We start from the raw sequence: 25,770 nt of genomic DNA on the forward strand, positions 1-25,770 counted from the left end.
CAGGGCATCACAACAAAATTAGGCATAATAATGTGTTAATTCCACGACTGTATATATCGGTATCGGTTGATATCGGAATCGGTAATTAAGAGTTGGACAATATCTGAATATCGGATATCGGCAAAAAAGCCATTATCGGACAGCTCTACTGCTAATGTTAGCATGCTAGGTAATTGACTTACGTTAGTAGGGAACATTTTGAAAGTTTGAATCGGTTGAGAAACATGGAAGTAAAAAGTGGGTAAACCGGGAATTACATTTTTTTTTTTAAATACATATCCTGATTGTCCTAAATAAGAGGAATGATTTATTGGTAAAACGGTTGAAATCAGTTGAAAAATGTGGGAGAAGTACCGGTAGTAGAAAATGAAAGATGGAAGCAGTTGTATTGAAAAGTGGGAATCACGGAAAATTGTTCTATAGTCTAAAATCCAGGATGAATGGAATGTGTTGATGGTTAAATGTTCTGATTACACAATTATACTAAATGAACGTAAAGCGTTGTATTGTATGAATAGTTTTGTACTGCAGTACATGTGTTGATATTCTTGTCGCCTTATCATCCACAGGTTGAATAAATTTCTCCAGTACCTGAGAGAAGCTGGTTTCAGGGTGAGTCGCACTCACTTCGACCCAACTGGGGTTCGAACAGATGCCACGCTGGAGGAGTTTAAATCCGTCCTGAGCAAGTACAGCATTCCCTCGTGTCCCAGCCAGGTTTGTGCCGCTCAGGCGAGTGTCAGCCAAGACTCGACAATGTGAACGACTAACAGTACGTTGGCGTCTGCATTTGAACAAAAGCCATTGAAGTACGAGCAGTACTAAAGTCCTAAACGTGTTTGGTTTTTTGTGTTCCTGGCAAGCACTGATTTTCAGAGCATTGAATTGATCGCAACTGGACTGTTCAGATTGTCTTGAAAAACGTTTCGCCTCTGATCCGAGCAGGCTTTATCAGTTCATGCTCACAGACTTAGATTGGACGGATCGCGTCTGGGTGCTTGATCCCAAGTATTTATCTTGCAGGAGGAGCGTTCCCCGAAAAGAATGATTTTGCTTGGGAACTATAACAGATAATAAATACTTTAAACTAGCTCAATCCTAAATCTGTGAGCATAAACTGATGAAGCCTCTTTGAATTAAAACGAAGACAAGTTGCCATCCATGCAGTGGCTAGAGAACACAATAATGTGGATGAATGACAATATTCAGACATAAGCGCACCTAATTGATTTCTGTTTCTGTTCAAGAAAATAGTTTTGTATTTTGTTATGTCATAACATATTTTTGCTTCATGATAATAAAATTGTTGTGCAAAACCTTTTAGTTTGTTTGAACTCAGCAGCACCTAACAGGTTTCTCCAGTGTCATCAGATAATGACTGCCTACTCGGGTCTAAGAGTATGATCTAGTTCTGAATGCATGTACCTTTACAGCAGGGGTCCCCAAACTACGGCCCGCGGGCTGGATCCGGCCCCCCAGCATCCAAAATCCGGCCCACGGGAAGTCCCAAGTAAAAAAAATTGTTTTATTTTTTTAAATTCATTTATTTTTTTAATCTTTCTTTTCTAATCCATTTTCTACCGCTTGTTACTCTCTGTGTCTCCTAGCCGCTCAGGCCAATCATACTGTCTAAACATGAATTTTCCCATCGATAACGTGACAATGTTAAATGTTGATGAACATCAATGATTGATGTTAAATGACAAAACATATTATAAAGACAATGTGTATATATACATATATATATATATATATATATATATATATATATATATATATATATATTTATATATATACAGCCCGGCTCCCGGACAAATGTTTTTAACCCAATGCGGCCCCCAAGTCAAAAAGTTTGGGGACCCCTGCTTTACAGCCTAAATAAGCCCTACTGGTGAAAATGTTAACAACACTCCAAACTCTGCTAACTAAAAAGGGCTAACATTTTTTTTTTTTTACATTAAGGATCAATGTAGGTCAGGGATGTCAAACTGGTTTTCATTGAGGGCCATATCGCAGTTATCATCAGAGGGCCGATTGTTACAGCGAATAATGTATAAATATGCCAGTGGATTTCATTATTAATTATATAGATTGTTTTAAGTACCGGTAGATTGTACTGTATATTGTGTGTGTGTATATATATATATATATATATATATATATATATATATATACACATATATGTATACACACATTTATATATACATATATATATATATATATATATATATATATATATATATATATACATACATATATGTATACACACATTTATGTATACATATATATATATATACATACATATATGTATACACACATTTATGTATACATATATATATGTATACATATATATATATGTATGTATATATATATATATATATATATATATAATATACAATAATAGTAATAATCTACACTTAATATATAACCAATAAATAATTGTGTACTCAAAATATTAGGCTATATATATATATATATATATATATATATATATATATATATATATATACGGTATATATATATATATATATATATATATATATATATAAAGTGTATATTATTACTATTATTATTATTGTATATTATTTTAATATATATATATATTTTACATACACTGTAAAAAACTAAAATGGAGACTTGAATGTAAAAACAAACAACCTGACAGCTTAGTTGTAAGTAGTAAAATGTTTAATTTTTATTTTTTTTACAGCATTTGGAAAAACGTTACCACAGTTTTAACTTTAAAATCTACAGTTGTTTTTATTCTTTTACTGTGAATTAAAAAAAACAATACCACAGTTTTGTTTTTATTTACGGAATCATTTTGGCGACTGAGCTACCAGGCTTTTACCGTCAAAATCATTTTTACCTTCCACACTTTAAGATCACGAGTCAAGACGATATTTAAGTACTTATTTGGATTTTGACCCAAAAAAAAATGTTAGATCAAGTTTAAAAGATATGAAATGGCTTGCAGTACATGTATTTTTTTTCTTTCAAAATGGAAAGTTGATTACATTTGGTAAGAAAATATGCATATTGATTTAATGCTTTCGCAGGCAACTTTAAATGATGTGCTGTAAGTTAACTTGTAAGTTTATTTACTTGTGAATCATTTATTTAATTTAATAACTTTTTTTTTTTTTTTTACTTGCAAATCATTTTTTCAATTTAAGAAAATTGTTTGTTTTTTCTTCGTGATTTTTATTTTATTTTTTTTAATTGAAGAAAATAGTTGTTTAACTTGCGATTTGTTGGGCACGAGTTACGAGTTTTGGCATTAATTCCACTCCATAATTCACTGTATGTAATATGGAGAATGGCAATAATACACTTTGAAACCCTAATAGGAAGTTCTGAAAAGAGAATACACATTCACACTTTTAGAAAAACAACACATAAAAGTGTTCAAACGTGTGTTAAACAGCTGTGCCCATAAATGACTTGGTAAAAATAAATACAAAAAAAAAATAAAAAATGTTAAAGCCGATGTAATTTTGGAGGGAAAAATAAAAAATGGCGTCCTTGGCTCACGACGACGTCGACGATGACAGAAGAAGAAAAGGAGGTCGTGGCTCCTCCCACTGCAGTCACTGCATTGATTCCACTGGGGACTCACCTGTGGAGTGGATGCCACCTGAGGAGTGTCCTTATTAGAAAGATGGGCGCCAGTAAATCCAGTCTGGTGGACGAGGCCAGGAGTAAATATATTACCGGTAAGAACACGACAACTTGTTCCAGTTCATGTAGATAATGTGTTATTTGATGCGAGATTCCTGATTATTATCGACTCAGTTCATGTTATTTGACGTGACAGCTTGGCTAAAAAAGTCGTCTTTCGTTGCTCTTTATTCAAAGTTGTGTTTGTCGTTGTGTCTTTTTTTTGTTGTTGCTGTCGTTAAACCTGTCGAACCACTTTTCTGTCACTCTTGTTAAACAGCGACGTATCGTTCATTTTGGACATTTTTGCGTGTTTCCATAAGCGTATTATCTTAACTATTTTGAATGACAGCAAAATATTTTTGACTTTAATTGTTGTCCTGCTGGGTGGGTGTCCGTGATGACGTCACTGCTTGCTATAGTCTCGAGGTTAGCAAAATTATAATGTCTTCTCTTATATTAGACTATTTTAATATCTTGCGTTGTACTATTTTTGTGTGTTTTCATAAGATTTTTTTTTTTCCAATTTTGAATGACAGCAAAATATTTTTGACTTTCTAATTGTTGTCCTGCTGGGTGTGTCCATGATGACGTCACTGCCTTGACTCAAGGTTAACAAAAGTATAATGTCTTCTCTTATATTGGACTACTTTAATGTCTTGCATTGCACAATTTTTGTGTGTTTTCATTAGTGTATTATTTTAATTTTGAATGACAGTAAAATATTTGTTACTTTCTAATTGTTGTCCTGCTGGGTGTGTGTCCGTGATGACGTCACTGCCTTGACTCAAGGTTAACACAAGTATAATGTCTTATCTTATATTGGACTACTTTATAATCTTGCATTGCAAAATTTTTTGTGTTTTCATTAGCGTATTATTGTTCCAATTTTGAATGACCGCAAAATATTTTTCACTTTCTAATTGTTGTCGTGCTGGGTGTGCGTCCGTGATGACGTCACTGCCTTGACTCAAGGTTAACAAAAGTATAATGTCTTCTCTTATATTGGACTATTTTAATATCTTGCATTGCACAATTTTTGTGTGTTTTCATAAGTGTATTATCTTAATTTTGAATGACAGCAAAATATTTTGGACTTTGTAATTGTTGTCCTGCTGGGTGTGTGTCCGTGATGACGTCACTGCCTTGACTTAAGGTTAACAAAAGTATAATGTCTTCTCTTATATTGGACTATTTTAATATCTTGCATTGCACAATTTTTGTGTGTTTTCATAAGCGTATTATCTTAATTTTGAATGACAGTAAAATATTTTTGACTTTCTAATTGTTGTCCTGCTGGGTGTGTGTCCGTGATGACGTCACTGCCTTGACTCAAGGTTAACACAAGTATGTCTTCTCTTATACTGGACTACTTTATAATCTTGCATTGCACAATTTTTTGTGTGTTTTCATAAGCGTATTATTGTTCCAATTTTGAATGACAGCAAAATATTTTTGACTTTCTAATTGTTGTCCTGCTGGGTGTGTCCGTGATGACGTCACTGCCTTGACTCAAGGTCAACACAAGTATAATGTCTTCTCTTATATTGGACTATTTTGATATCTTGTGTTGTACAATTTTTGTGTGTTTTTCATAAGATTTTTTTTTTTCCAATTTTGTATGACAGCAAAATATTTTTGACTTTCTAATTGTTGTCGTGCTGGGTGCGTCCGTGATGACGTCACTGCCTTAACTCAAGGTTAACACAAGTATAATATCTTCTCTTATATTGGACTATTTGAATATCTTGCATTGCACAATTTTTGTGTGTTTTCATAAGCGTATTATTGTTCCAATTTTGAATGACAGCAAAATATTTTTGACTTTCTAATTGTTGTCCTGCTGGGTGTGTGTCCGTGATGACGTCACTGCCTTGACTCAAGGTTAACACAAGTATAATGTCTTATCTTATATTGGACTACTTTATAATCTTGCATTGCACAATTTTTTGTGTGTTTTCATTAGTGTATTATTGTTCCAATTTTGAATGACAGCAAAATATTTTTGACTTTCTAATTGTTGTCCTGCTGGGTGCGTCCGTGATGATGTCACTGCATTGACTCAAGGTTAACACACGTATAATGTCTTCTCTTATATTGGACTATTTTGATATCTTGCGTTGTACAATTTTTGTGTGTTTTCATAAGATTTTTTTTTTTTCCCAATTTTGTATGACAGCAAAATATTTTTGACTTTCTAATTGTTGTCATGCTGGGTGTGCGTCCGTGATGACGTCACTGCCTTAACTCAAAGTTAATACAAGTATAATGTCTTCTCTTGTATTGGACTATTTTGATATCTTGCATCGCACAATTTTTGTGTGTTTTCGTAAGCGTATTATCTTAATTTTGAATGACTTTTTGACTTTCTAATTGTTGCCCTGCTGGGTGCGTCCGTGATGACGTCACTGCCTTGACTCAAGGTTAACACAAGTATGTCTTCTCTTATATTTGGCTATTTTGATATCTTGCATTGCACAATTTTTGTGTGTTTTCATTAGCGTATTATCTTAATTTTGAATGACAGTAAAATATTTGTTACTTTCTAATTGTTGTCCTGCTGGGTGTGCGTCCGTGATGAAGTCATTGCCTTAACTCAAGGTTAACAAAAGTATGTCTTCTCTTGTATTGGATTATTTTAATATCTTTCATTGCACAATTTTTGTGTGTTTTCATTAGTGTATTATCTTAAGTTTGAATGACAGTAAAATATTTGTTACTTTCTAATTGTTGTTCTGTTTGCTCGGCGTCCGTGATGACGTCACTGCCTTGACTCAAGGTTTAACAAGTATGTCTTCTCTTCTATTGGACTATTTTGATACCTTGCATTGCACAATTTTTGTGTGTTTTCATAAGTGTATTATCTTAACTATTTTGACTGACAGCAAAATATTTTTGACTTTCTAATTGTTGTCCTGCTTGGTGTGTCCGTGATGACGTCACTGCCTTGACTCAAGGTTAACACAAGTATAATGTCTTTTCTTATATTGGATTATTTTAATATATTGCATTGCACAATTTTGTGGGGGAGCAGGGTTGGGGTGGGGGCGGGGTTTGGTGGTAGCAGGGGTGTATAATGTAGCCCGGAAGAGTCAGGGCTGCATGGGATTCTGGGTATTTGTTCTGTTGTGTTTATGTTGTGTTAAGGTGCAGATGAAATGTGTTTGTCATTCTTGTTTGGTTTTGGTTCAAAGTGTGCCGCATTATTAGTAAGAGTGTTAAAGTTGTTTTGAATGGCCACCGTCATTGTAACCTGTGTGGCTGTGACCAAGTATGTCTTGCTGTCACTTATGTGTGCAAGCAGAGGATGCATATAACAAGAGGCTGGGCTGGCACGCTGTTTATACAGATTGTAGAGGGCGCTAAATGCTGTACCATCATGGCAGCCCTTATTATTAATGTAAGGGTGAAAATAGGATAATATTAATCCCGGGAGTTTTCTGCGAGAGGCACTGAAATCCGGAAGTCTCCCGGGAAAATCGGGGGGGTCGGCAAGTATGCGGCTGAGCCGCATCAGAGTGATCAAAGAGCCGCGGGTTGCCGACCCCTGGCCTAGTCGGAATGATAACTGAGGCTGTCGCTTGGCAACTTTAGGTTTCAGCTCCCTCCATAGATTTCTAAGACGATTAAGGTCCAGTAACAGGTTAGGCCACTGCAGGATCGTAATGTGCTTCTTCTTGAACCACTCCTCTGGCTGACTCGGTCATATGTTGTCTGTCTTGCCAGAACAATAACTGACACCATGCAGGATTCTACACGTCATGACTGCTGTGTATCTAGCCCTCACTGAGGTCTACCCGTACTTGTAGCAAAGAATGTTTTCTCCTCCATGTTAGACAATAGACTACTTGTGTGTCATTCAGGTGTTGTCAAACGTCAGACAGTACATGTGTCTTCTTGAGCAATGCAGGATGGCAATCCATTACAGCAAAGTGTTACTAGAGCAGCTCCTCCCTTGGAATTCTGGGCTGCGCCTTCCCCTTTCTCACAGTCCGCATAGCAACATTAGGGTCTGCAGTGTTGTTACGACCGTCGCTGGGCAAAACTGACGTTCAGGTGACGTGAACAAATAAAGGGAAGATTCCACCTTGATGCAACTTTTGGACGGGTTATCCAAGTCTTTTGAACAGCTCTTGTAAGTGAACAATGAGAACTGATTTACAGTTTCAAGATGTTCGTTTGGGAGCTGATTTTTTTTTTTTTTTGTGCATGCAAATTTTTTGCCCACTCTGCCTGTGCGTGCCACCCGACTAGCAACTGGACCAGCAAGTTTCCTTTAATGCTGACGTGTGTGCGTGTGCGCATTTCTCAGTAGATATAAACAGTTAAAAAAAACTATCCATTATAACGAGCCAGTCTGTTTGATAGGCTCCCTTCAAACTGCCATAAATATAATTTCTATTTCAGATGCTTACACATATTTTTCCCCCAGAGCATCCATCAAATATGACTTCTTGCACATTTTCATCAGTAATTAATCATAAGACATGATAGGATAGGACTTTGTCATTGCACAAGTACAACGAAACTATGTTTTCAGCACAATCAATTAATCAATCAATGTTTATTTATATAGCCCTAAATCACAAGTGTCTCAAAGGGCTGCACAAGCCACAACGACATCCTCGGTACAGAGCCCACATAAGGGCAAGGAAAAACTCACTCCAGTGGGACGTCGATGTGAATGACTATGAGAAACCTTGGAGAGGACCGCATATGTGAGTAACCTCCCCCCTCTAGGGGAGACCGAATGCAATGGATGTCGAGTGGGTCTGACATAATATTGTGAGAGTCCAGTCCATAGTAGATCCAACATAATAGTAAGAGTCCAGTCCATAGTGGGGCCAGCTGGAAACCATCCCATGCGGAGACGGGTCAGCAGCGCAGAGAGGTTCGCAATCGATGCACAGACGAACCCGTTCAAGATTAGACAAACAGTGTACAGGTTAGGGATGTCCCAATCCGATATTTGGATCGGATCGGCCGCCGATATTTGCCAAAAAATGCGTATCGGCAAGGCATGGGAAAATGCCGATCCAGATCCAGTTTAAAAAAAAAACTTCAGTCTGTGTTTTCCAAAGCACCGATTTAAATAATACATTCCACTTTTCTGCTGCTCCGTTATTTCCGTTCCGCATTTTCCAGCACACCTTCAACACATCCACAGGTCTGTGGAATCTCACGCAGTTGCTTTTAGCTGCTGGCATTACACGACAGGCTCTTCTCACTCTTTTTTGTGTCTCCCTCTCACAGACAGCGAGCGCACCTTCTTACACACGTCACATACTGTCACGTCATACGTCACATACGTATACGTCCTCCCCGAGCATAGAGTTAGCAGCATGGCTAACGTTAGCTGTGATGCTAGCGCAGCCGCTAAGGTGCGCCCCTGCTCAAACGTCCCCTGCGCACGGCAAATCTATGCCACGCACAAAATCAAATAAAAAAATAAGCGCATAACAATTTTCGACACACGGACACGACAGAGAAAACCGTTTTCGTCATCATTGTTCAAATATTGTAATGTCTGTCGAGACGCTTATCTCCGTTCGATGCCACACGTCCACACCATCAAAATGCTGAGGCAAAAATTTCCAGATCAACACCGTCTGAAAAAATTAGTGATCTATTTAGTTGTGATTTCCTTCTCTGCATGAAAGTTTAAAAGTAGCATATATTAATGCAGTATGAAGAAGAATGTTTTAATGTAGACATGCAAGCCTTGAAAGAAAATTTTGAAAATCAAGACTACATTTCCTGCAAATGGGTGCATTTCTACCCTATATTTTAACTTTAGATTTATTCTCATATCAAACTCTTTTGGCTGTCTTTTTGACACTTACATCTGGCGCCCCCCTCCACACCCTGGATTATAAATAATGTAAATAATTCAATGTGATTATCTTGTGTGATGACTGTATTATGATGATAGTATATATCTGATAGTATATATCTGTATCATGAATCAATTTAAGTGGACCCCGACTTAAACAAGTTGAAAAACTTATTGGGGTGTTACCATTTAGTGGTCAATTGTACGGAATATGTACTTCACTGTGCAACCTACTAATAAAAGTCTCAATCAATCAATCAAAACACATAGAATCATCATACTGCTGTGATTATATGCATCAAGTGTTCATTCAAGGCTAAGGCAAAATATGGAGATATATATTGTGTATCGCAATATGGCCTTAAAATATCGCAACATTAAAAAAAGGCCATATCGCCCAGCCCTAGTTTCAATGATGCCATTTCTGTTTGTCATGTATAATTTTGTCTATTTTGTGTTTATCCTTGAATAAACAGGTCAGTTTCTTGTTACCAACCATTGTGTATTATTCAAACTCCCCTAATTCAGCTGGCTAGTTGTTATCAGGAGTACTAAAACCCTTTTCAACATGATTCTGACAACTAAGTAGGCTAAATAACTTTAAACTTTAATACATGCTCGGATAGGTCAGTATCGGTATCGGTCAGTATCGGTATCGGATCGGAAGTGCAAAAACAATATCGGTATCGGATCGGAAGTGCAAAAACCTGGATCGGGACATCCCTAGTACAGGGTCTTCTTCTTCTGTCGTGTGTCTTTAGACTTTCAGCTCTGTTGAGGCGAGCCAGGTCAACGTGTCATCGTCCAGGTCAATCAGACCTTGTTCGCCATTCGGTGGCCGGTGTTTGGGGCAACTAGTGACTATGTGCTCTACTGTCTGGACTGGGTCCCCACACTCGCAGGAGGCACTATCCGCAAGTCCCCACCTCTTCATCGCTGCTCCGTAGCGTCCGACGCCGGTCCTCAAGCGATTGAGTGTTGTCCACTGCTTCCGGGGCAGTTCCTGGCCGGAGACGTTTGTGGGGTCATCGATGTAGTGGTGCAGCCTAGATGGTTCTGCTAACTTCCACTGTTCTCTCCATCTCGTCTTGACCCAGGTGGCCTTGGAAGTATCAGCTGATGTTTTGCTGAGCAGCTCGTGGGCTTGCATGGCAAATTGGCGCCTTGATTTTAGGCGCACGTGTCGTGGTGTTTCTGTGACGATCTTATGGAGGAGGTGTGATTCGCTGGTCTGTGCCTTTCGGGAGGGGGCCAGTGTGGCTGCTTCTCGTCTGATGTTTGCCGGGGCGATGCCAGCGAGGACGGGCAGTTGGTTTACTGAGGTCCCTAGCAGGCACCCGGAGACGGTACGCAGGTCGCTGTTGAGGGCGACATCCAACTCCTTTACATGGGGGCTACGGCACCAAACCGGGGCACAGTACTCGGCGGCTGAGAACACCAGGGCCAGCGTGGATATGTGTAGTGTCTTCGTCGTGGCTCCCCATGTAGTGCCGGCTAGGCGCTGTATTAGAGCGGCACGGGCACTTGTCTTTGCCTTGGCACTGTGCAGGTGTTGTTTGAATGTCAGTGTTCTGTCAAGCTTCACACCGAGGTACGTGGGAACGGGCTGGGACTGTAACCGGGCATTATCCACCATGTACAGGGTTACAGAACAGGAACGCTGATGGGTCGCCAAAGGCGCCCCGTAAAAGATGAGAAAAAGGTAAAACGCTGGGGAAGAAGATGAGTAAAAAAATACAATCTAGACTGGGCTCCTAAGGGGGCCTAGTCTGGAGTGGGGAAAAAACCTCCATGCCATGCACACATAAACATGTTACATATAATCACGACAACTCGCAACAGAGGGGCGGGGAGTTGGGGCCCTGGAGGTCGACTGCTGCTATGAAGCGCTGCCAGCTGTCCATCACTCCGAGGGGAATCAAGCGGTGGTGAAGGCGTGGGGTGGGGGAGGGTGTGTGTGTTTGTATATGCCCATTGTTTTGGGTGTGTTGATCTTTGGATGATGGATATTGTTTCTATCTCCCGCAGACCAGGCCAAGGCTGAGCTGAAGGAGTTCGGTCCATACTACAGGAAGCAGTTCTCGGTGGAGTGGTTTTCACAGCTGCAGTATGAGCTGCAACAGCAAAAGGAACACATGGTGCATCTGCTGCAACAACGGGTAGAAACTCCATCAACAGCAACCCTTGAAAATGACATTATGATAGTTTTATTATGAAGGAGCTTGACAAAAAGTAGGCTTTCTTTGTATGTTTCTCGTAATGAGCAATCAAAGTACACAAAAACAACCATTCCCAACAAAAAGTGACACATTGTGGGGAAAACAGCTGGACTGGAACAAAAACAGGGCCAAAACAATTAATCAAATAATTCAATTAGAATAAAGCATACATTTTTATTTCTTAGATTTGTTTAATTTGATTAACAAAGATGAATAAAATCCAGTCTGCATCGAGAACTTTAAAATACGCGGACATTGTTTCTGCATGACTCCTTCGCCTGCGAGCGTGTGTTTGACGGGGACAGCCGAGTGGCTATGGAGAGAGATGGCTCTATGAAAACCGAAGGGGAAAGAGAGCAAAGGGCCCAAAGAAAACGAAAAAAGCGATCATTGCAAACTAAAAAAGACAAATGTTTTCACTGTCATCCAGAGCTAGCATTTCACAATAGCATTACATTATTTATGCTGCATGTCACTAGAAACCAGGTCTATTTTGGTATATAACGCTGTAGTATTTCTACACTTGATCACACTTTTTATGAGGAGACAAGTTCTTTTATATTCCAAATATGTCCGGTTAATGTATGTCTAATGTATAACGGTTTCTGTGTATCAGGAACAATATTAGGGCTTTTTTTGGTCACATCAACTTCCTGCATCCGTTCCCAAAGTATCATGGGAAATTTAGTTATTTTGGCCTAAACATTTAACACTTCTACATTTGCCATTGACAGTCTTATCTGTCTATAAATAAGTAAACATTAACTTTGACGAATAATAATATAGCATTGATCTTAAAATTAAATGAGCTGTTAAACAATATACTTCACAATGAACGCCATGGGCAGGTTTTGAGCTCAGAACATCTTCTTCACATGTTAAGGTTTTTGTACTCCATCATTGACTTTTTATTAAAAAACAAACTGTTGTTATAGCTCTTAATTGTAGAGACTTTCTGTTTAGTTTGGTTCTTTATTTCTTCCTTATTTGATACCTGGTTTAAAGCTAGAGCTTAAGCTTTAAACTTTTTAACTGATTTTTATATATATATATATATATATATATATATATATATATATATATATATATATATATATATATATATATATATATTATACTTGTATATTGATGCTCTCATGTTAAAGTGCAATTTCAATGTTGATGATGTGCATTTATAAGAAAAAGGGATAAAGGTCATGAGAAAAAAATCGTACTTTATTTAAACTATTTTCCCTAAAATACGTAATGGGTCTATAAAGGGTGTTTAATTCGATTACTCAATTTTTTAGATAAAACACAATACCCATTGACAGGTGACAGAATGCAACAAGGTGAGCAGGAAATCGGTGTAGAGAAATGTACTTGTAGATAAAATAAAATGGCAAGTACAAAAACATGGGCGCAAAGAAGGAAATACTGCAGGCGGACTGGAAAGGAAACCAGCTCTCGTAAGAGGAAGAAGTCAATAGTGAAGTATAAGCCGATGTCTTCCTGCTGCATCCCCTGTTCTTAAAATGTTTGACTGATTGAAACTTTTATTAGTAGATTGCACAGTACAGTACATATTCCGTACAATTGACCACTAAATGGTAACTCCCGAATAAGTTTTTCAACTTGTTTAAGTCGGGGTCCACGTAAAACAATTCATGGTAAAAGCACAACTAATTGGCTGCTGGTGTGCAAAAACATGAAAATAAGGAAATCTGAAGACAGGAAACATAACTAAAGGAAAATACAAAACACAAGACAACACGTCGTCAGGAAGCAGATTGGCGTCTCCAACAGCTAGTGTTAAATAATATTTATAACCTTTAGATAAAGTTGTTTTTTTACATTGTGTCTACGATATAATAAATCTATTATTAAAATGATGTCATGTTCATTAAGGATGGGTACCGATCACATTTGAAACGATGCAGTGCCAATTCCCGGTACCTGGGGATCGATACCGGTACCCAACGGTACCAATTTTTGGCACGTTTGTGGTTGTTGATGAATATCAATTGTCAACCTATTTTGACTCTTGTGTGGTGTTTGGGTCTGTGGGACCCGTTTTCATTTTTATTTTTAAAGAAAAATGATACAATTAATTAATTTTTCAAATTGAGACTCACTGACTTTGGCTCATTTTCTGTGAAGAACATATATCAGAATACATATTTAATGACCACACACCCCCTACACATTTCTATTACATATTAGATTTCCGGGTCCACTGGACCCGTGGCTAATAGAAGTGTGGAAATTGATGTTCTGTGTAACACACACACACACACACACACACACACACAGCAGGCCTAGACAGGAGGAGGACAGAGTGTAGGTACACAGAACATCAGAGGGTCAAATGTGCGAGAAAATGAGAGCAGTGTTGACAAACAATGTTGCAACCTTGTGTGGGAACCGCAGGTGCAGAAACACGAAAGAAGAATCCCTGTGTGTTGCAGAAACTGGCAGAGAAATTTTCCGTGCAGCGTTCATATTGTTGTTACTCAGCCAGCGTTTGTGGGTCTGATGGACCCGTTGCATTTTGTGGCTTTTAATGCCTCACAATCAAACACTTTTTAATTACTGAACAGATGTTTACCTTATCCTAATAAAAATATGTTAAGTATTTTAACATACAAGTGTTTGATTGTGAGGCTTTAAAAGCCACAAAATGCGACGGGTCCATCAGACCCACAAACGCTGGCTGAGTAACAACAATATGAACATTACACAAGGGTTAATGATAAAATCTCATTTTGAATTGCAACTTTTAAAAGTGAGCTGATTATGATAACTACTGTCCAGTTATTATATCTTGTTTCATCATCACATTTTCGAGTCTCAATTACAGTTACAAGTCCAAGACGTTAGTGACAGTAGTGTATAGTTTATGGTGTTTTGGCTAGTCATTTCAGTCTTGATTGTCTAATTTTTTTGTTACGCCCCAGAAAGGGTTTATACTGTATTTTACCTATTACGTACCAGCTGTTTGTAACGTTCATCTTATATGTAGTTTTCATTTTAACCAATGTGTAGGTGTTGAAATCGTTAATGCTAATCAGTAGCACATCGATAGCAAAGCCAATTAGCATCAAGCTAGGGCATTTTTGGAACATTAAAGCCTTGCTTTACTTACGTTGGAGCGTTTTTCTAAAACAATTTATTTGTTGGCATTGAAAATTGCAACAATACCTAGAGGTAGTTTGGCTGAGTCCGCTCTCAGTGCTGCTGGAGTGATTGACTGGAGTCTCGGCTGAGTCGGCAACCGGACGTAATGTCACACAGAACCAAAGTACCGCAAAATGGCACCGTCGGATTTTACGCAAATAACCGGCAGGATTCGATAGGTGCCCATCCCTACTGTAAATATCTTTTGTAAGGGTAGACTCACTAAATCAACAGGGGATCAAATACTTACTTTTCATTGTACGATTGATTGATTAATTGATTGAAACTTTTATTAGTAGATTGCACAGTACAGTACATATTCCGTACAATTGACCACTAAATGGTAACACCCCAATAAGTTTTTCAACTTGTTTAAGTCGGGGTCCACTTTAATCAATTCATGGTACAAATATATACTATCAGCATGATACAGTCATCACACAAGTTAATCATCAGAATTATTTACATTATTTACAATCCGGGGGGTGGGATGTGGAGGGGTTTGGGGCGGAGGGGTTAGGTTGGGTTGCTATCAGCACTTCAGTCATCAACAATTATATCATCAGAGAAATGGACATTGTAACAGTGTAGGTCTGACTTGGTAGGATATGTACAGCAAGCAGAGAACATAGTGAGCTAAGAAAGCATAAGAACAAGTATATACATTTGATTATTTACAATCCGGGGAGGTGGGATGTGGAAGGGAGAGGGTGTTAGTCTAGGATTGTAATTGCCTGGAGGTGTTCTTTTAGTGCAGTTTTGAAGGAGGATAGACATGCACTTTCTTTTACACCTGTTGGGAGTGCATTCCATATTGATGTGGCATAGAAGGAGAATGAGTTAAAGGGGAACATTATCACAATTTCAGAATGGTTAAAACCAGTAAAAATCAGTTCCCAGTGGCTTATTATATTTTTCGAAGTTTTTTTCAAAATTTTACCCATCACGCAATATCCCTAAAAAAAAAAAAGCTTCAAAGTGCCTGATTTTAACCATCGTTTTAAACACCCGTCCATTTTCCTGTGACGTCACATAGTGAAGCCAACACAAACAAACATGGCGGAAAGAACAGCAAGCTATAGCGACATTAGCTCGGATTCAGACTCGGATTTCAGCGGCTTAAGTGATTCAACAGATTACGAATGTATTGAAACGGATGGTTGTAGTGTGGAGGCAGGTAGCGAAAACGAAATTGAAGAAGAAACTGAAGCTATTGAGCCATATCGGTTTGAACCGTATGCAAGGGAAACCGACGAAAACGACACGACAGCCAGCGACACGGGAGAAAGCGAGGACGAATTCGGCGATCGCCTTCTAACCAACGATTGGTATGTGTTTGTTTGGCATTAAAGGAAACTAACAACTATGAACTAGGTTTACAGCATATGAAATACATTTGGCAACAACATGCACTTTGAGAGTGCAGACAGCCCAATTTTCATCAATTAATATATTCTGTAGACATACCCTCATCTGCGCTCTTTTCCTGAAAGCTGATATGTGTTTAGTTTTGGAGTTGTCAGCAGGCCAGGGAAGCTAGGGTCGATAGGAGGTTTAGCTCGCTCGTCTGCGGGAACAAACTGCCGCCATTGCTTGCCGTGCTACCGAGGTCCTTTGTCCCTGAATTGCTCACACACTCCGGCAGATTCAATGGGGGTCTGGCGACAGATTTCTTTGACTTTATCGTTGGAAATGCATCTGCTTTGAGTGTCGCAGGATATCCACACATTCTTGCCATCTCTGTCGTAGCATAGCTTTCGTCGGTAAAGTGTGCGGAACAAACGTCCAATTTCTTGCCACTTTCGCATCTTTGGGCCACTGGTGCAACTTGAATCCGTCCCTGTTCGTGTTGTTACACCCTCCAACAACACACCGACGAGGCATGATGTCTCCAAGGTACGGACAACAGTCGAAAAAATGGAAAATAACAGAGCTGATTTGACTCGGTGTTTGAGAAAATGGCGGATTGCTTCCCGATGTGACGCCACGTTGTGACGTCATCGCTCCGAGAGCGAATATTAGAAAGGCGTTTAATTCGCCAAAATTCACCCATTTAGAGTTCGGAAATCGGTTAAAAAAATATATGGTCTTTTTTTCTGCAACATCAAGGTATATATTGACGCTTACATAGGTCTGGTGATAATGTTCCCCTTTAAGACCTTTGTTAGATCGGAATCTGGGTTTGTGAAATACGGACAAACTGATGAAACGTGTGAATGATATGGAACCTGTATGCTTACCAGGAGTCTCCTGCAGGAAGTGAGGTGCTGTATGAAAAACAGTTGAATTTTTTTGACGAGAACAGAAAATGGAAGGAGAGGTACATAGTAGTGAGGGCCAACTACTGCTTGGAGTGCTATGAAAGCATCGAGGTAAGTTACACTTGCAGTACGTGCAATAACATTCAAACAACGTGGACATGTCAAATCATTCTCAACTTCCTTCTTTTTCTCCCAAAACCTTGTTTTTCTGTTTTGGTTTTGTTAAGACTTTTCTCAAAGGAAGTCCTCCATTTCATACACTGCTACCAACAGGAGGGAATGTACTAACCGATGAGGGAAAGTACATGAATGCAGTGGACGACTGCTTCCCCAATGATGACTTTAATGGTAATACAGCTTCAAGTAGCAAAATAAGCCAGCCAGTCGCAGGTCACATCTAGCTAAGAAACCATTCACACGTACATTCATACTTACGGACAATTTACAGTCTCCAATGAACTTAACATGCACATTTTTGGAATGTGGGTGGAAACCGGAGTACCCGCAGAAAACGCAAACACACGCGGAGAAAATGCAAACTCCACACACAGATGTCCAAACGGAGATTCGAAGACGCACACGGCGTAAAGTTAGACGTTAGCAATGGCCAAAATTGGGCTAGTTTTCACTGGCTCGAACAAGGAATGCCTTTCTTCTGTCCTTACTTTGGCTGAGTGCCAACTCCATAAGCTCGAGCGCTTATGTTGACATAGAGCATAGAGGAACATTTTTATATGATACTTAAGATCAGGGATGTCCGATAATATCGGATTGCCGATATTATCGGCCGATGAATGCTTTAAAATGCAATATCGGAAATGATCGGTATCCGTTTCAAAATTATCAGTATCGGTTCCTAAAAGTAAAATTTATGCCTTTTTAAAAGGCCGCTGTGTACACGGACGTAGGGAGAAGTACAGAGCCCCAATAAACCTTTAAAGGCACTGCCTTTGCGTGCCGGCCCAATCACATAATATCTACGGCTTTTCACACACACAAGTGAATGCAAAGCATACTTGGTCAAAAGCCATACAGGTCACACTGAGGGTGGCCGTATAAACAACTTTAACACTGTTACAAATTTCTGCCACACTGTGAACCCACACCATAAAGAATGACAAACACATTTCGGGAGAACATCCGCACAGTAACACAACAGAACAAATACCCAGAAACCCTTGCAGCACTAACTCTTCCGGGATATACAATATACACCCCCCGCTACCTCAACCTCCTCATTCTCTCTCAGGGAGAGCATGTTCCAAATTCCAAGCTGCTGTTTTGAGGCATGTTTAAAAAAAAAAAAGCACTTTGTGACTTCAATAATAAATATGGCAGTGCCATGTTAGCATTTTTTTCCCATAACTTGAGTTGATTTATTTTGGAAAACCTTGTTACATTGTTTAATGCATCCAGCGGGGCATCACAACAAAATTAGGCATAATAATGTGTTAATTCCACGACTGTATATATCGGTATCGGTTGATATCGGAATCTGTAATTAAGAGTTGGACAATATTATTATATGGCAAAAAAGACATTATCGGACATCTCTACTTGAGATGTTTTCAAAGTCTGCCAATAGTGTGTAAATAATAAACTATATGATGTATCCATCCATACAATACATTACTTAAATTTTGTTTTCGCATAAAAAACTAATTTTTAAGGTGTAGTGGCTTTTATTTTGCCGTGGCCAATGACATGTAGGGGAATAGAGCAAACCCTGATATGTCTGTAAATGACCTTAATCTCATCGGATAAACATTTGTAACATTTTAAAAATGATTGGGATGCTACTTTTCATTAGCCTGTCAATGGGATCGTTCATTGCATGTTAGCATCAAGCGAGCGGCAAAAGTGCCAACTTTTTTTTTTTTACTGTAAGGTTTCAATACTAATTTCAGTTCATAGCAGTTTGTATTGTTGATTTTAACATGCTTCATACATGTTTTTGCACTTCATGTGTATATTAATGTACTATATGTGCTTGGTTTACAGTCATTTCTATTGGAAGTAACTGGAAGTTTTTCGTCTATAAATTTAGCGACTGTTCACCTACTAAATTAAATACCTACATTTAGGTAAGGTAGAATATTCAGTGTGACTTAGACTTAGACTTAGACAAACTTTAATGATCTACAAGGGAAATTGTTCAGTGTGGTTCAACTTTTAAACTCTCCGTATTCTCGACGCTACCAAACCATCCTTTTAATTGACATCTGTCGGTTCTGTTGAATGGGATTGTGCTGAAAATCAGAATTTCCACTCGGGATTAATAAAATATTTGTGATTCTGATCAATTAAAATGTTTCTAATCACACAATTTACATAGCGCTGTTTAATCGGTAGGTCGTGAGTTCAAACCCCGGCCGAGTCATACCAAAAACTATAAAAATGGGACCCGTTACCTCCCTTCTTGGCACTCAGCATCAAGGGTTGGAATTGGGGGTTAAATCACCAAAAATGATTCCTGGGCGTGGCCAATGCTACTGCTCCCCTCACCTCCCAGGGGGTGATCAAGGGTGATGGGTCAAATGCAGAGGACAAATTTCACCACACCTAGTGTGTGTGTGTGTGACAATCATTGGTACTTTAACTTTTTTATCTTTTTTTCTTTGGTTTAGATTTGAATGAAGAGTTTTGTCCTCTTCTGTCTGGGATGCCTGGACCGTTTCCCGTCTACCTCCGCCTGCCGTACAGGAGAGATTCTTATTTCTGCTTTAACCAGCAGGACAAACAACTGCAGTTCATAAGCATCCTGTCTGAATGCATCAGACACCAGAACCGAGGTAGGACTTGGCAACAGTAGATTGAAATACTTCAAATATTTCACAAGAAAAATACGGCGAAAAACGCTCATATCCAATAAAACAACCTTTTTTTGCAAACTTTTTGTCATGTAAATTGACTAATATTTAGGAGAGCGTGTATTCTCACTTCATCTATGCATAACATGTTTGTTTTGTTGTCACGGTAACAGTTCCTTGTCTTGTGATTAAAAAGGATTAAAATGTAGTTACCTGCTGGCTCTTTTGAATTTTTGAAATTACCCATCTAACTCTTTCAGATTTCCTAAATAAGAAGACGTGTGAGGTCCAGGCCTTCCTCAAAGCCATCCAGCTCTACAGACAGGACAAAGGCAAATATGAAGCTTGGAAAATGCTGATTGGCAGCGATGTCAGGGTAAACCACAAATTCTCCTTCTACCCGAGTATGCGTTCATTCATGTTCTATTCAGGCATACATATCATTTGACTACTTGCCAAGCTCGTCTTGGTTCAAACAAACTGGTCTCAAAGATGTAGACGAGCATGACACACCTAGCAACCTTGCTGCCGGCGTCATTAGCAATGACACATTTGGCAACCCTGCTGCAGTGTCCTTAATCATGACGCACCTAGAAACCCTGCTGCCGTTGTCTGTAACGATGAAACACCTGGCAACCCTGCTACCGCCGTTAGTACTAGACACACTAGTCTCAAAGTTCTAGACTAGCATGACACACCTCGAAATCCTGCTGCCGCCGTTGTCATTAACAGTCACACACCTACCTAGCAACCCTGCTGTCGTTAACGATGACACACCTTGCAACCCCGCTACCGTTGTCGTTAACAGTGACACACCTGCTACCGTCGTTAGTAATAATAGTACATCTGGCAACCCTGCCAGATGTACGTTACTGGTATTTGTAATGGTGACACACAAAGCAGCCCTGGTGCGGCGTCATTAATCCTAACACACCTGGCAAACCGGCTGCCGGTGGTAGTGCTGATAACCAGTGTTGGGTTAGTTACTGAAAACCAGTAACTAGTTACAGTTACTAGTCATTTCAAAAGTAACTCAGTTACTTACACCCAAAAGTAATGCGTTACTGTGAAAAGTAACTATTTAGTTACTTATATATATATATATATATATATATATATATATATATATTTATATATATATTTATATATATATATATATATATATATATATATATATATATATATATATATTTTACAAGTAGTAGTGGTTTTTTATTTTATTTTTTTATTTTTATTTATTTTTTTATAAAAAATTTTAAGGCCCCCTTTAAAGCCCTTTTAGCCTTCATTTCAGTACTGTTATTGCACTAGAGAATAATACAATCTGTTGATCAACTTGGCATGCATTTGCATCACTGAACTCTGCTAAGCAATGTGGTCTACATACAACACACAAAGATATGTTTCAAAGGGCCAATTTGTTTCAGGCCAGAACAAATTGACAAAACTATTTTAAATAGCTGCAACATTACACACATAAGTAACAAACAGCATAATAACTGCATAGCTGTAAAGCAAGGAAGGCACACACTACATACACAAAGCCTAACCAGGCGTTTTTTTCTCTCAAAGAATTCTGAAATAAAATCATGTCTGAAGCCCAGAACACTCTACACATTTCCCCAGCTTTAGTTTAGAGATAAGGAAAGATTGGCCTGGCCCACTAGCATCCCTCTTTATGTTTGTGAACTTTATAGTCTATACATTTAGAGTGATGTGATAATCAAACACTCTAGAATGAAAGAGCAACAGTATATAAGAGAATTGACAGAGTCTGTGTACCTTCAGTGCTGAATGATAAGCAGAGGCAGAGTTTGGAGTGTTTTCTTTAGCTTGCTTTCCATTTTTATGTACTCACTGTCCAGGTGCCATTTGACTCCCGGTGTCATGCTAATAAGCTGCCTGAAAGCGGGTGACTCCACTGTAGAAATAGCCTGCATGTCTTCTAGCACACACACTGCAATGGCTCTATCAATGTTGTCCTGGCTAGCAGTGCCTCGTTAAAATCCAGCCGCTGTTGCTTAGGAGGTGAAAGTGTGTCTCTCTTTACTAGCTTCGTCGAAGCATGTTGCTTTTGTAGCTGTTTCAGCAGATTTGAATTGCTAGGATAGGATCTTTGATCCAAGACACAACTTACATTGGGGCGGTATAGCTCGGTTGGTAGAGCGGCCATGCCAGCAACCAGAGGGTTGCGGGTTCGATCCCCGCTTCCGCCATCTTAGTCACTGCCGTTGTGTCCTTGGGCAAGACACTTTACCCACCTGCTCCCAGTGCCACCCACACTGGTTTAAATGTAACTTAGATATTGGGTTTCACAATGTAAAGCGCTTTGAGTCACTTGAGAAAAAGCGCTATATAAAATGTAATTCACTTCACATTTAACTAAAATGTTCTTTTCTTTGTGGTCGACAAAAGAAAAGTAGTGAGAATATCTCCATGTTAAGAAACTCGGCTTCGCCATGATGTAAACATGGACACGTCCTTCCCACACACACACATACACACACAGAGCGCGCCTCTTCTCCGTCGTCTCTTCTGCAGCGCTCCAATAAAACACACTCAGATCTTCAGTTTTTAGCCGATACCACATAAAAAATTATGTAAAATAACGCAGTAACGCATCATGTAGTAACGGTAACTGAGTTACTGAATATAAAAAAATAACGCGTTAGATTACTATTTTCAGCCAAAAGTACCGCGTTAGTCCCAACACTGCTGATAACACACCTGGCAACCCTGTTGGGGTGTCATTAACAGTGAGACAGCTGGCAACCCTGCTGTTGGCGTCAGCGATGACGCGAATGGCAGCCCGGCCGCGGTGTCATTTAACAATAACACACCCGGCCACCCTGTTGCTGGCTATGATAATGACGGCAAACCCTGGCGACCCCTCCGGAGTGTTAACGATGACACACCTGTCACCACTGTTGCCGGTGTCGTTTGCAGTGACACAACTGGCAACCCTGCTGGAGTGTCATTCAATAACTTACCTAGTAATCCTGCATTTGGCACTGGTAATAACGTTAATTAATAAAATCAACCCCACCGGGGTGTTGTTGACGATGACATACCTGGCAACTCCACAGCTTGTTAACCAACACCTCTGATGCCCGCCAGCAGCTTTAATAAACACTGCAGTTGAAGCAAGAAACTTCAAGAAGAACAAATGAAGTTCAACTACATTATTTTTCTAGATAACGAAAAACCTTGTCCACTAACCTCATTCAGTAGTAAAAGTAATGTGAAAAGGAGGTGATTAACTTTAATGAGCCGCTGAATAAATGCTATCAAGCATTAGTAGCTGTGCAGCAGTTTTTATTGTGTGAAAGTGTATGAATAAAATAAAAGATCCCGACAGTGGGGGAAAAAAGGCACTACTGGACCTTTTTTTTAATTTCTTTTTTAAAGATGTTTAATCAGTGGACAAACACAAAATAAGACCATATAGAAACAAAAATTAGCATAGACCATGTAGACACCTTGACAAACTTGACAGCAGACTTACGCAGAACTAAATCAAAGAATGATGTAAAAAAACAAATGTTTACAAAAAAGAAAACACACACTGAGCAGAATTAAAACTGGGTTAAAAAACCAATTGATGAGTACAACATCAAGACGATGTTCATGTTTTCCACCAGTAGGACGACCGTGTCATGTTTCATGGACGTTTGTTTTGAAAGTGGATCCACCTTCTTTTGTCCCGCAACAGAGTCGTGTAAACATGCAACAAAGTGATGCCACAAAGGCGGCCAAAAGTCATGGACAATTATGTTTACAAATGTGGTTTTACGCCATTTTAAAGCAGGGGTGTCATAAGTGTGGGCCGGACAACATTTGCGGCCCACATTGTAAATATACAGTAAAAAATAAACCTAAAAATATGAAATAAAAGAGCAATTGGGTGAAATGTAAAGAGAAAAAGTTGCAGTGTTGACTCTAATAACACAAAGCTGCAATGCAGGCTGTTTTATTTTCTTTAAAGTTATGATTGCTCAAAAAAATAATAATGAATCTAAATCAATGTTATGAATTATTGACCTATTCAATGATTCATTTACCTCACATCAAAAATTTCATTTTGCAATACTTTTTGGAGAAAAAATATTTTTAAAAAACCCCACAATAAAACCATGAAAAAAATAACCTATTGAGGGATAGATCTGAAGTTGATCTAGAGAAAATGTATGACTCGTTTTTAATACTTTTATGAGTGAGGCCTTTTTTGGATCACCAAGACTTAAGAAACATACAAATAAATAAATATAATTGCTCAAAAATAATAATTAATTAATATTGTTATTAAGTATTAACTTATTTAAAATGCTCCAATTACTTCACACATTGAATTTACTTGGCGGGGGAAATATTGCATATTTCATGTTTTCTGCCATTAAAAACAGGGTTTTTGACAAAAACGGCATAAAAAAAAAACTTTATATCAGCAGACAGACCTGAAGTTGACCTGGAGATGTAAGTGTTGAATGAAGAAGAAGAAAAAATAATATATGATTTTTTTTTTTTTTTGCCTTTTTTTTGACCAAAGCTTCCCGTCCAACCTGATGCTGCAAAGAGGAATGGGCAAAACTACGGAAAGATAGGTGTGCCAAGCTTGTGGCATCTTATTTATAAATAATCGAGGCTGTAATTGCTGCCATTGGTCCATTGAGCAGAGGCTGTGAATACTTATGCATGTGATTTTTATTTTATTTTTTTATTTTCAATAAATTTGTGAAAATGTAAACTTTTCACATTACCATTTTGCGGTATTGTATCTAGAATGTTGAGGACTAAATTCAATTTTTTTAAATTTTTGGATAAGGCTGTTACAACAAAATGTGGAAAAAGTAAAGCACTGTGAATACTTTCCAGATGTTCTGTGAGGATTACCAGTACACAAATTAAACGAACACAACAATCTTGTGACAACTTTTGGTCACATATAGAGATGTTCGATAATATCGGACTGCCGATATTATCGGACGATAAATGCTTTAAAATGTAATATCGGAAATTATCGGTATCGGTTTCAAAAAGTAAAATGTATGACTTTTTAAAATGCAGCTGTACGGAGTGATACACGGACGTAGGGAGAAGTACAGATCAGTTGCGTCACCTAGTCATACTTGCCAACCCTCACGATTTTCCTGGGAGACTCCCGAATTTCAATGCCTCTCCCGAAAATCTCCCGGGGCAACCATTCTCCCAAATTTCTCCTGATTTCCACCCAGACAACAATATTGGGGGCGTGCCTTAAAGGCACTGCCTTTGCGTGCCGGCCCAGTCGCATAATATCTACGGCTTTTCACACACACAAGTGAATGCAAGGCATACTTGGTCAACAGCCATACAGGTCACACTGAGGGTGGCCGGACGGCGTGGCGAAGTTGGTAGAGTGGCCGTGCCAGCAATCGAAGTGTTGCTGGTTACTGGGGTTCAATCCCCACCTTCTACCATCCTAGTCACGTCCGTTGTGTCCTTGGGCAAGACACTTCACCCCTTGCTCCTGATGGCTGCTGGTTAGCGCCTTGCATGGCAGCTCCCGCCATCAGTGTGTGAATGTGTGTGTGAATGGGTGAATGTGGAAATACTGTCAAAGCGCTTTGAGTACCTTGAAGGTAGAAAAGCGCTATACAAGTATAACCCATTTATCATTTATTTATCAACACTGTTACAAATATGCGCCACACTGTGAACCCACACCAAACAAATATGACAAACACATTTCGGGAGAACATCCGCACCGTAACATAAACACAACAGAACAAATACCCAGAATCCTTTGCAGCACTCACTCTTCCGGGACGCTACAATATACACCCCCCGCTACT

General features: G+C 38.9%; 2 protein-coding genes across 4 annotated transcripts in view; both read left to right on the forward strand.

Annotated features, from left to right (window-relative positions):
* trmt1l (tRNA methyltransferase 1-like) overlaps positions 1-1,316 on the forward strand; it is a 37,469-nt gene extending 36,153 nt beyond the window's left edge. For all 3 annotated transcript variants that reach the window (XM_061976074.2, XM_061976075.2, XM_061976076.2), the window contains exon 16: positions 570-1,316. In XM_061976074.2, coding sequence (XP_061832058.1) covers positions 570-762 — 193 coding nt within the window. In that variant the 3' untranslated portion in view covers positions 763-1,316. The remainder of the gene's footprint in view (positions 1-569) is intronic.
* A 2,207-nt stretch (positions 1,317-3,523) lies between these two features.
* Positions 3,524-25,770, forward strand: part of niban1a (niban apoptosis regulator 1a) — a 36,971-nt gene continuing 14,724 nt past the window's right edge. The window contains exons 1-6 of the mRNA XM_061976295.1: positions 3,524-3,716; positions 11,522-11,652; positions 17,112-17,240; positions 17,357-17,477; positions 19,757-19,921; positions 20,200-20,315. Coding sequence (XP_061832279.1) covers positions 3,548-3,716; positions 11,522-11,652; positions 17,112-17,240; positions 17,357-17,477; positions 19,757-19,921; positions 20,200-20,315 — 831 coding nt within the window. The 5' untranslated portion in view covers positions 3,524-3,547. The remainder of the gene's footprint in view (positions 3,717-11,521; positions 11,653-17,111; positions 17,241-17,356; positions 17,478-19,756; positions 19,922-20,199; positions 20,316-25,770) is intronic.

Source organism: Nerophis lumbriciformis, linkage group LG14 (genome assembly GCF_033978685.3).
Source record: "Nerophis lumbriciformis linkage group LG14, RoL_Nlum_v2.1, whole genome shotgun sequence".
NCBI classification, from domain to species: Eukaryota; Metazoa; Chordata; class Actinopteri; order Syngnathiformes; family Syngnathidae; genus Nerophis; species Nerophis lumbriciformis.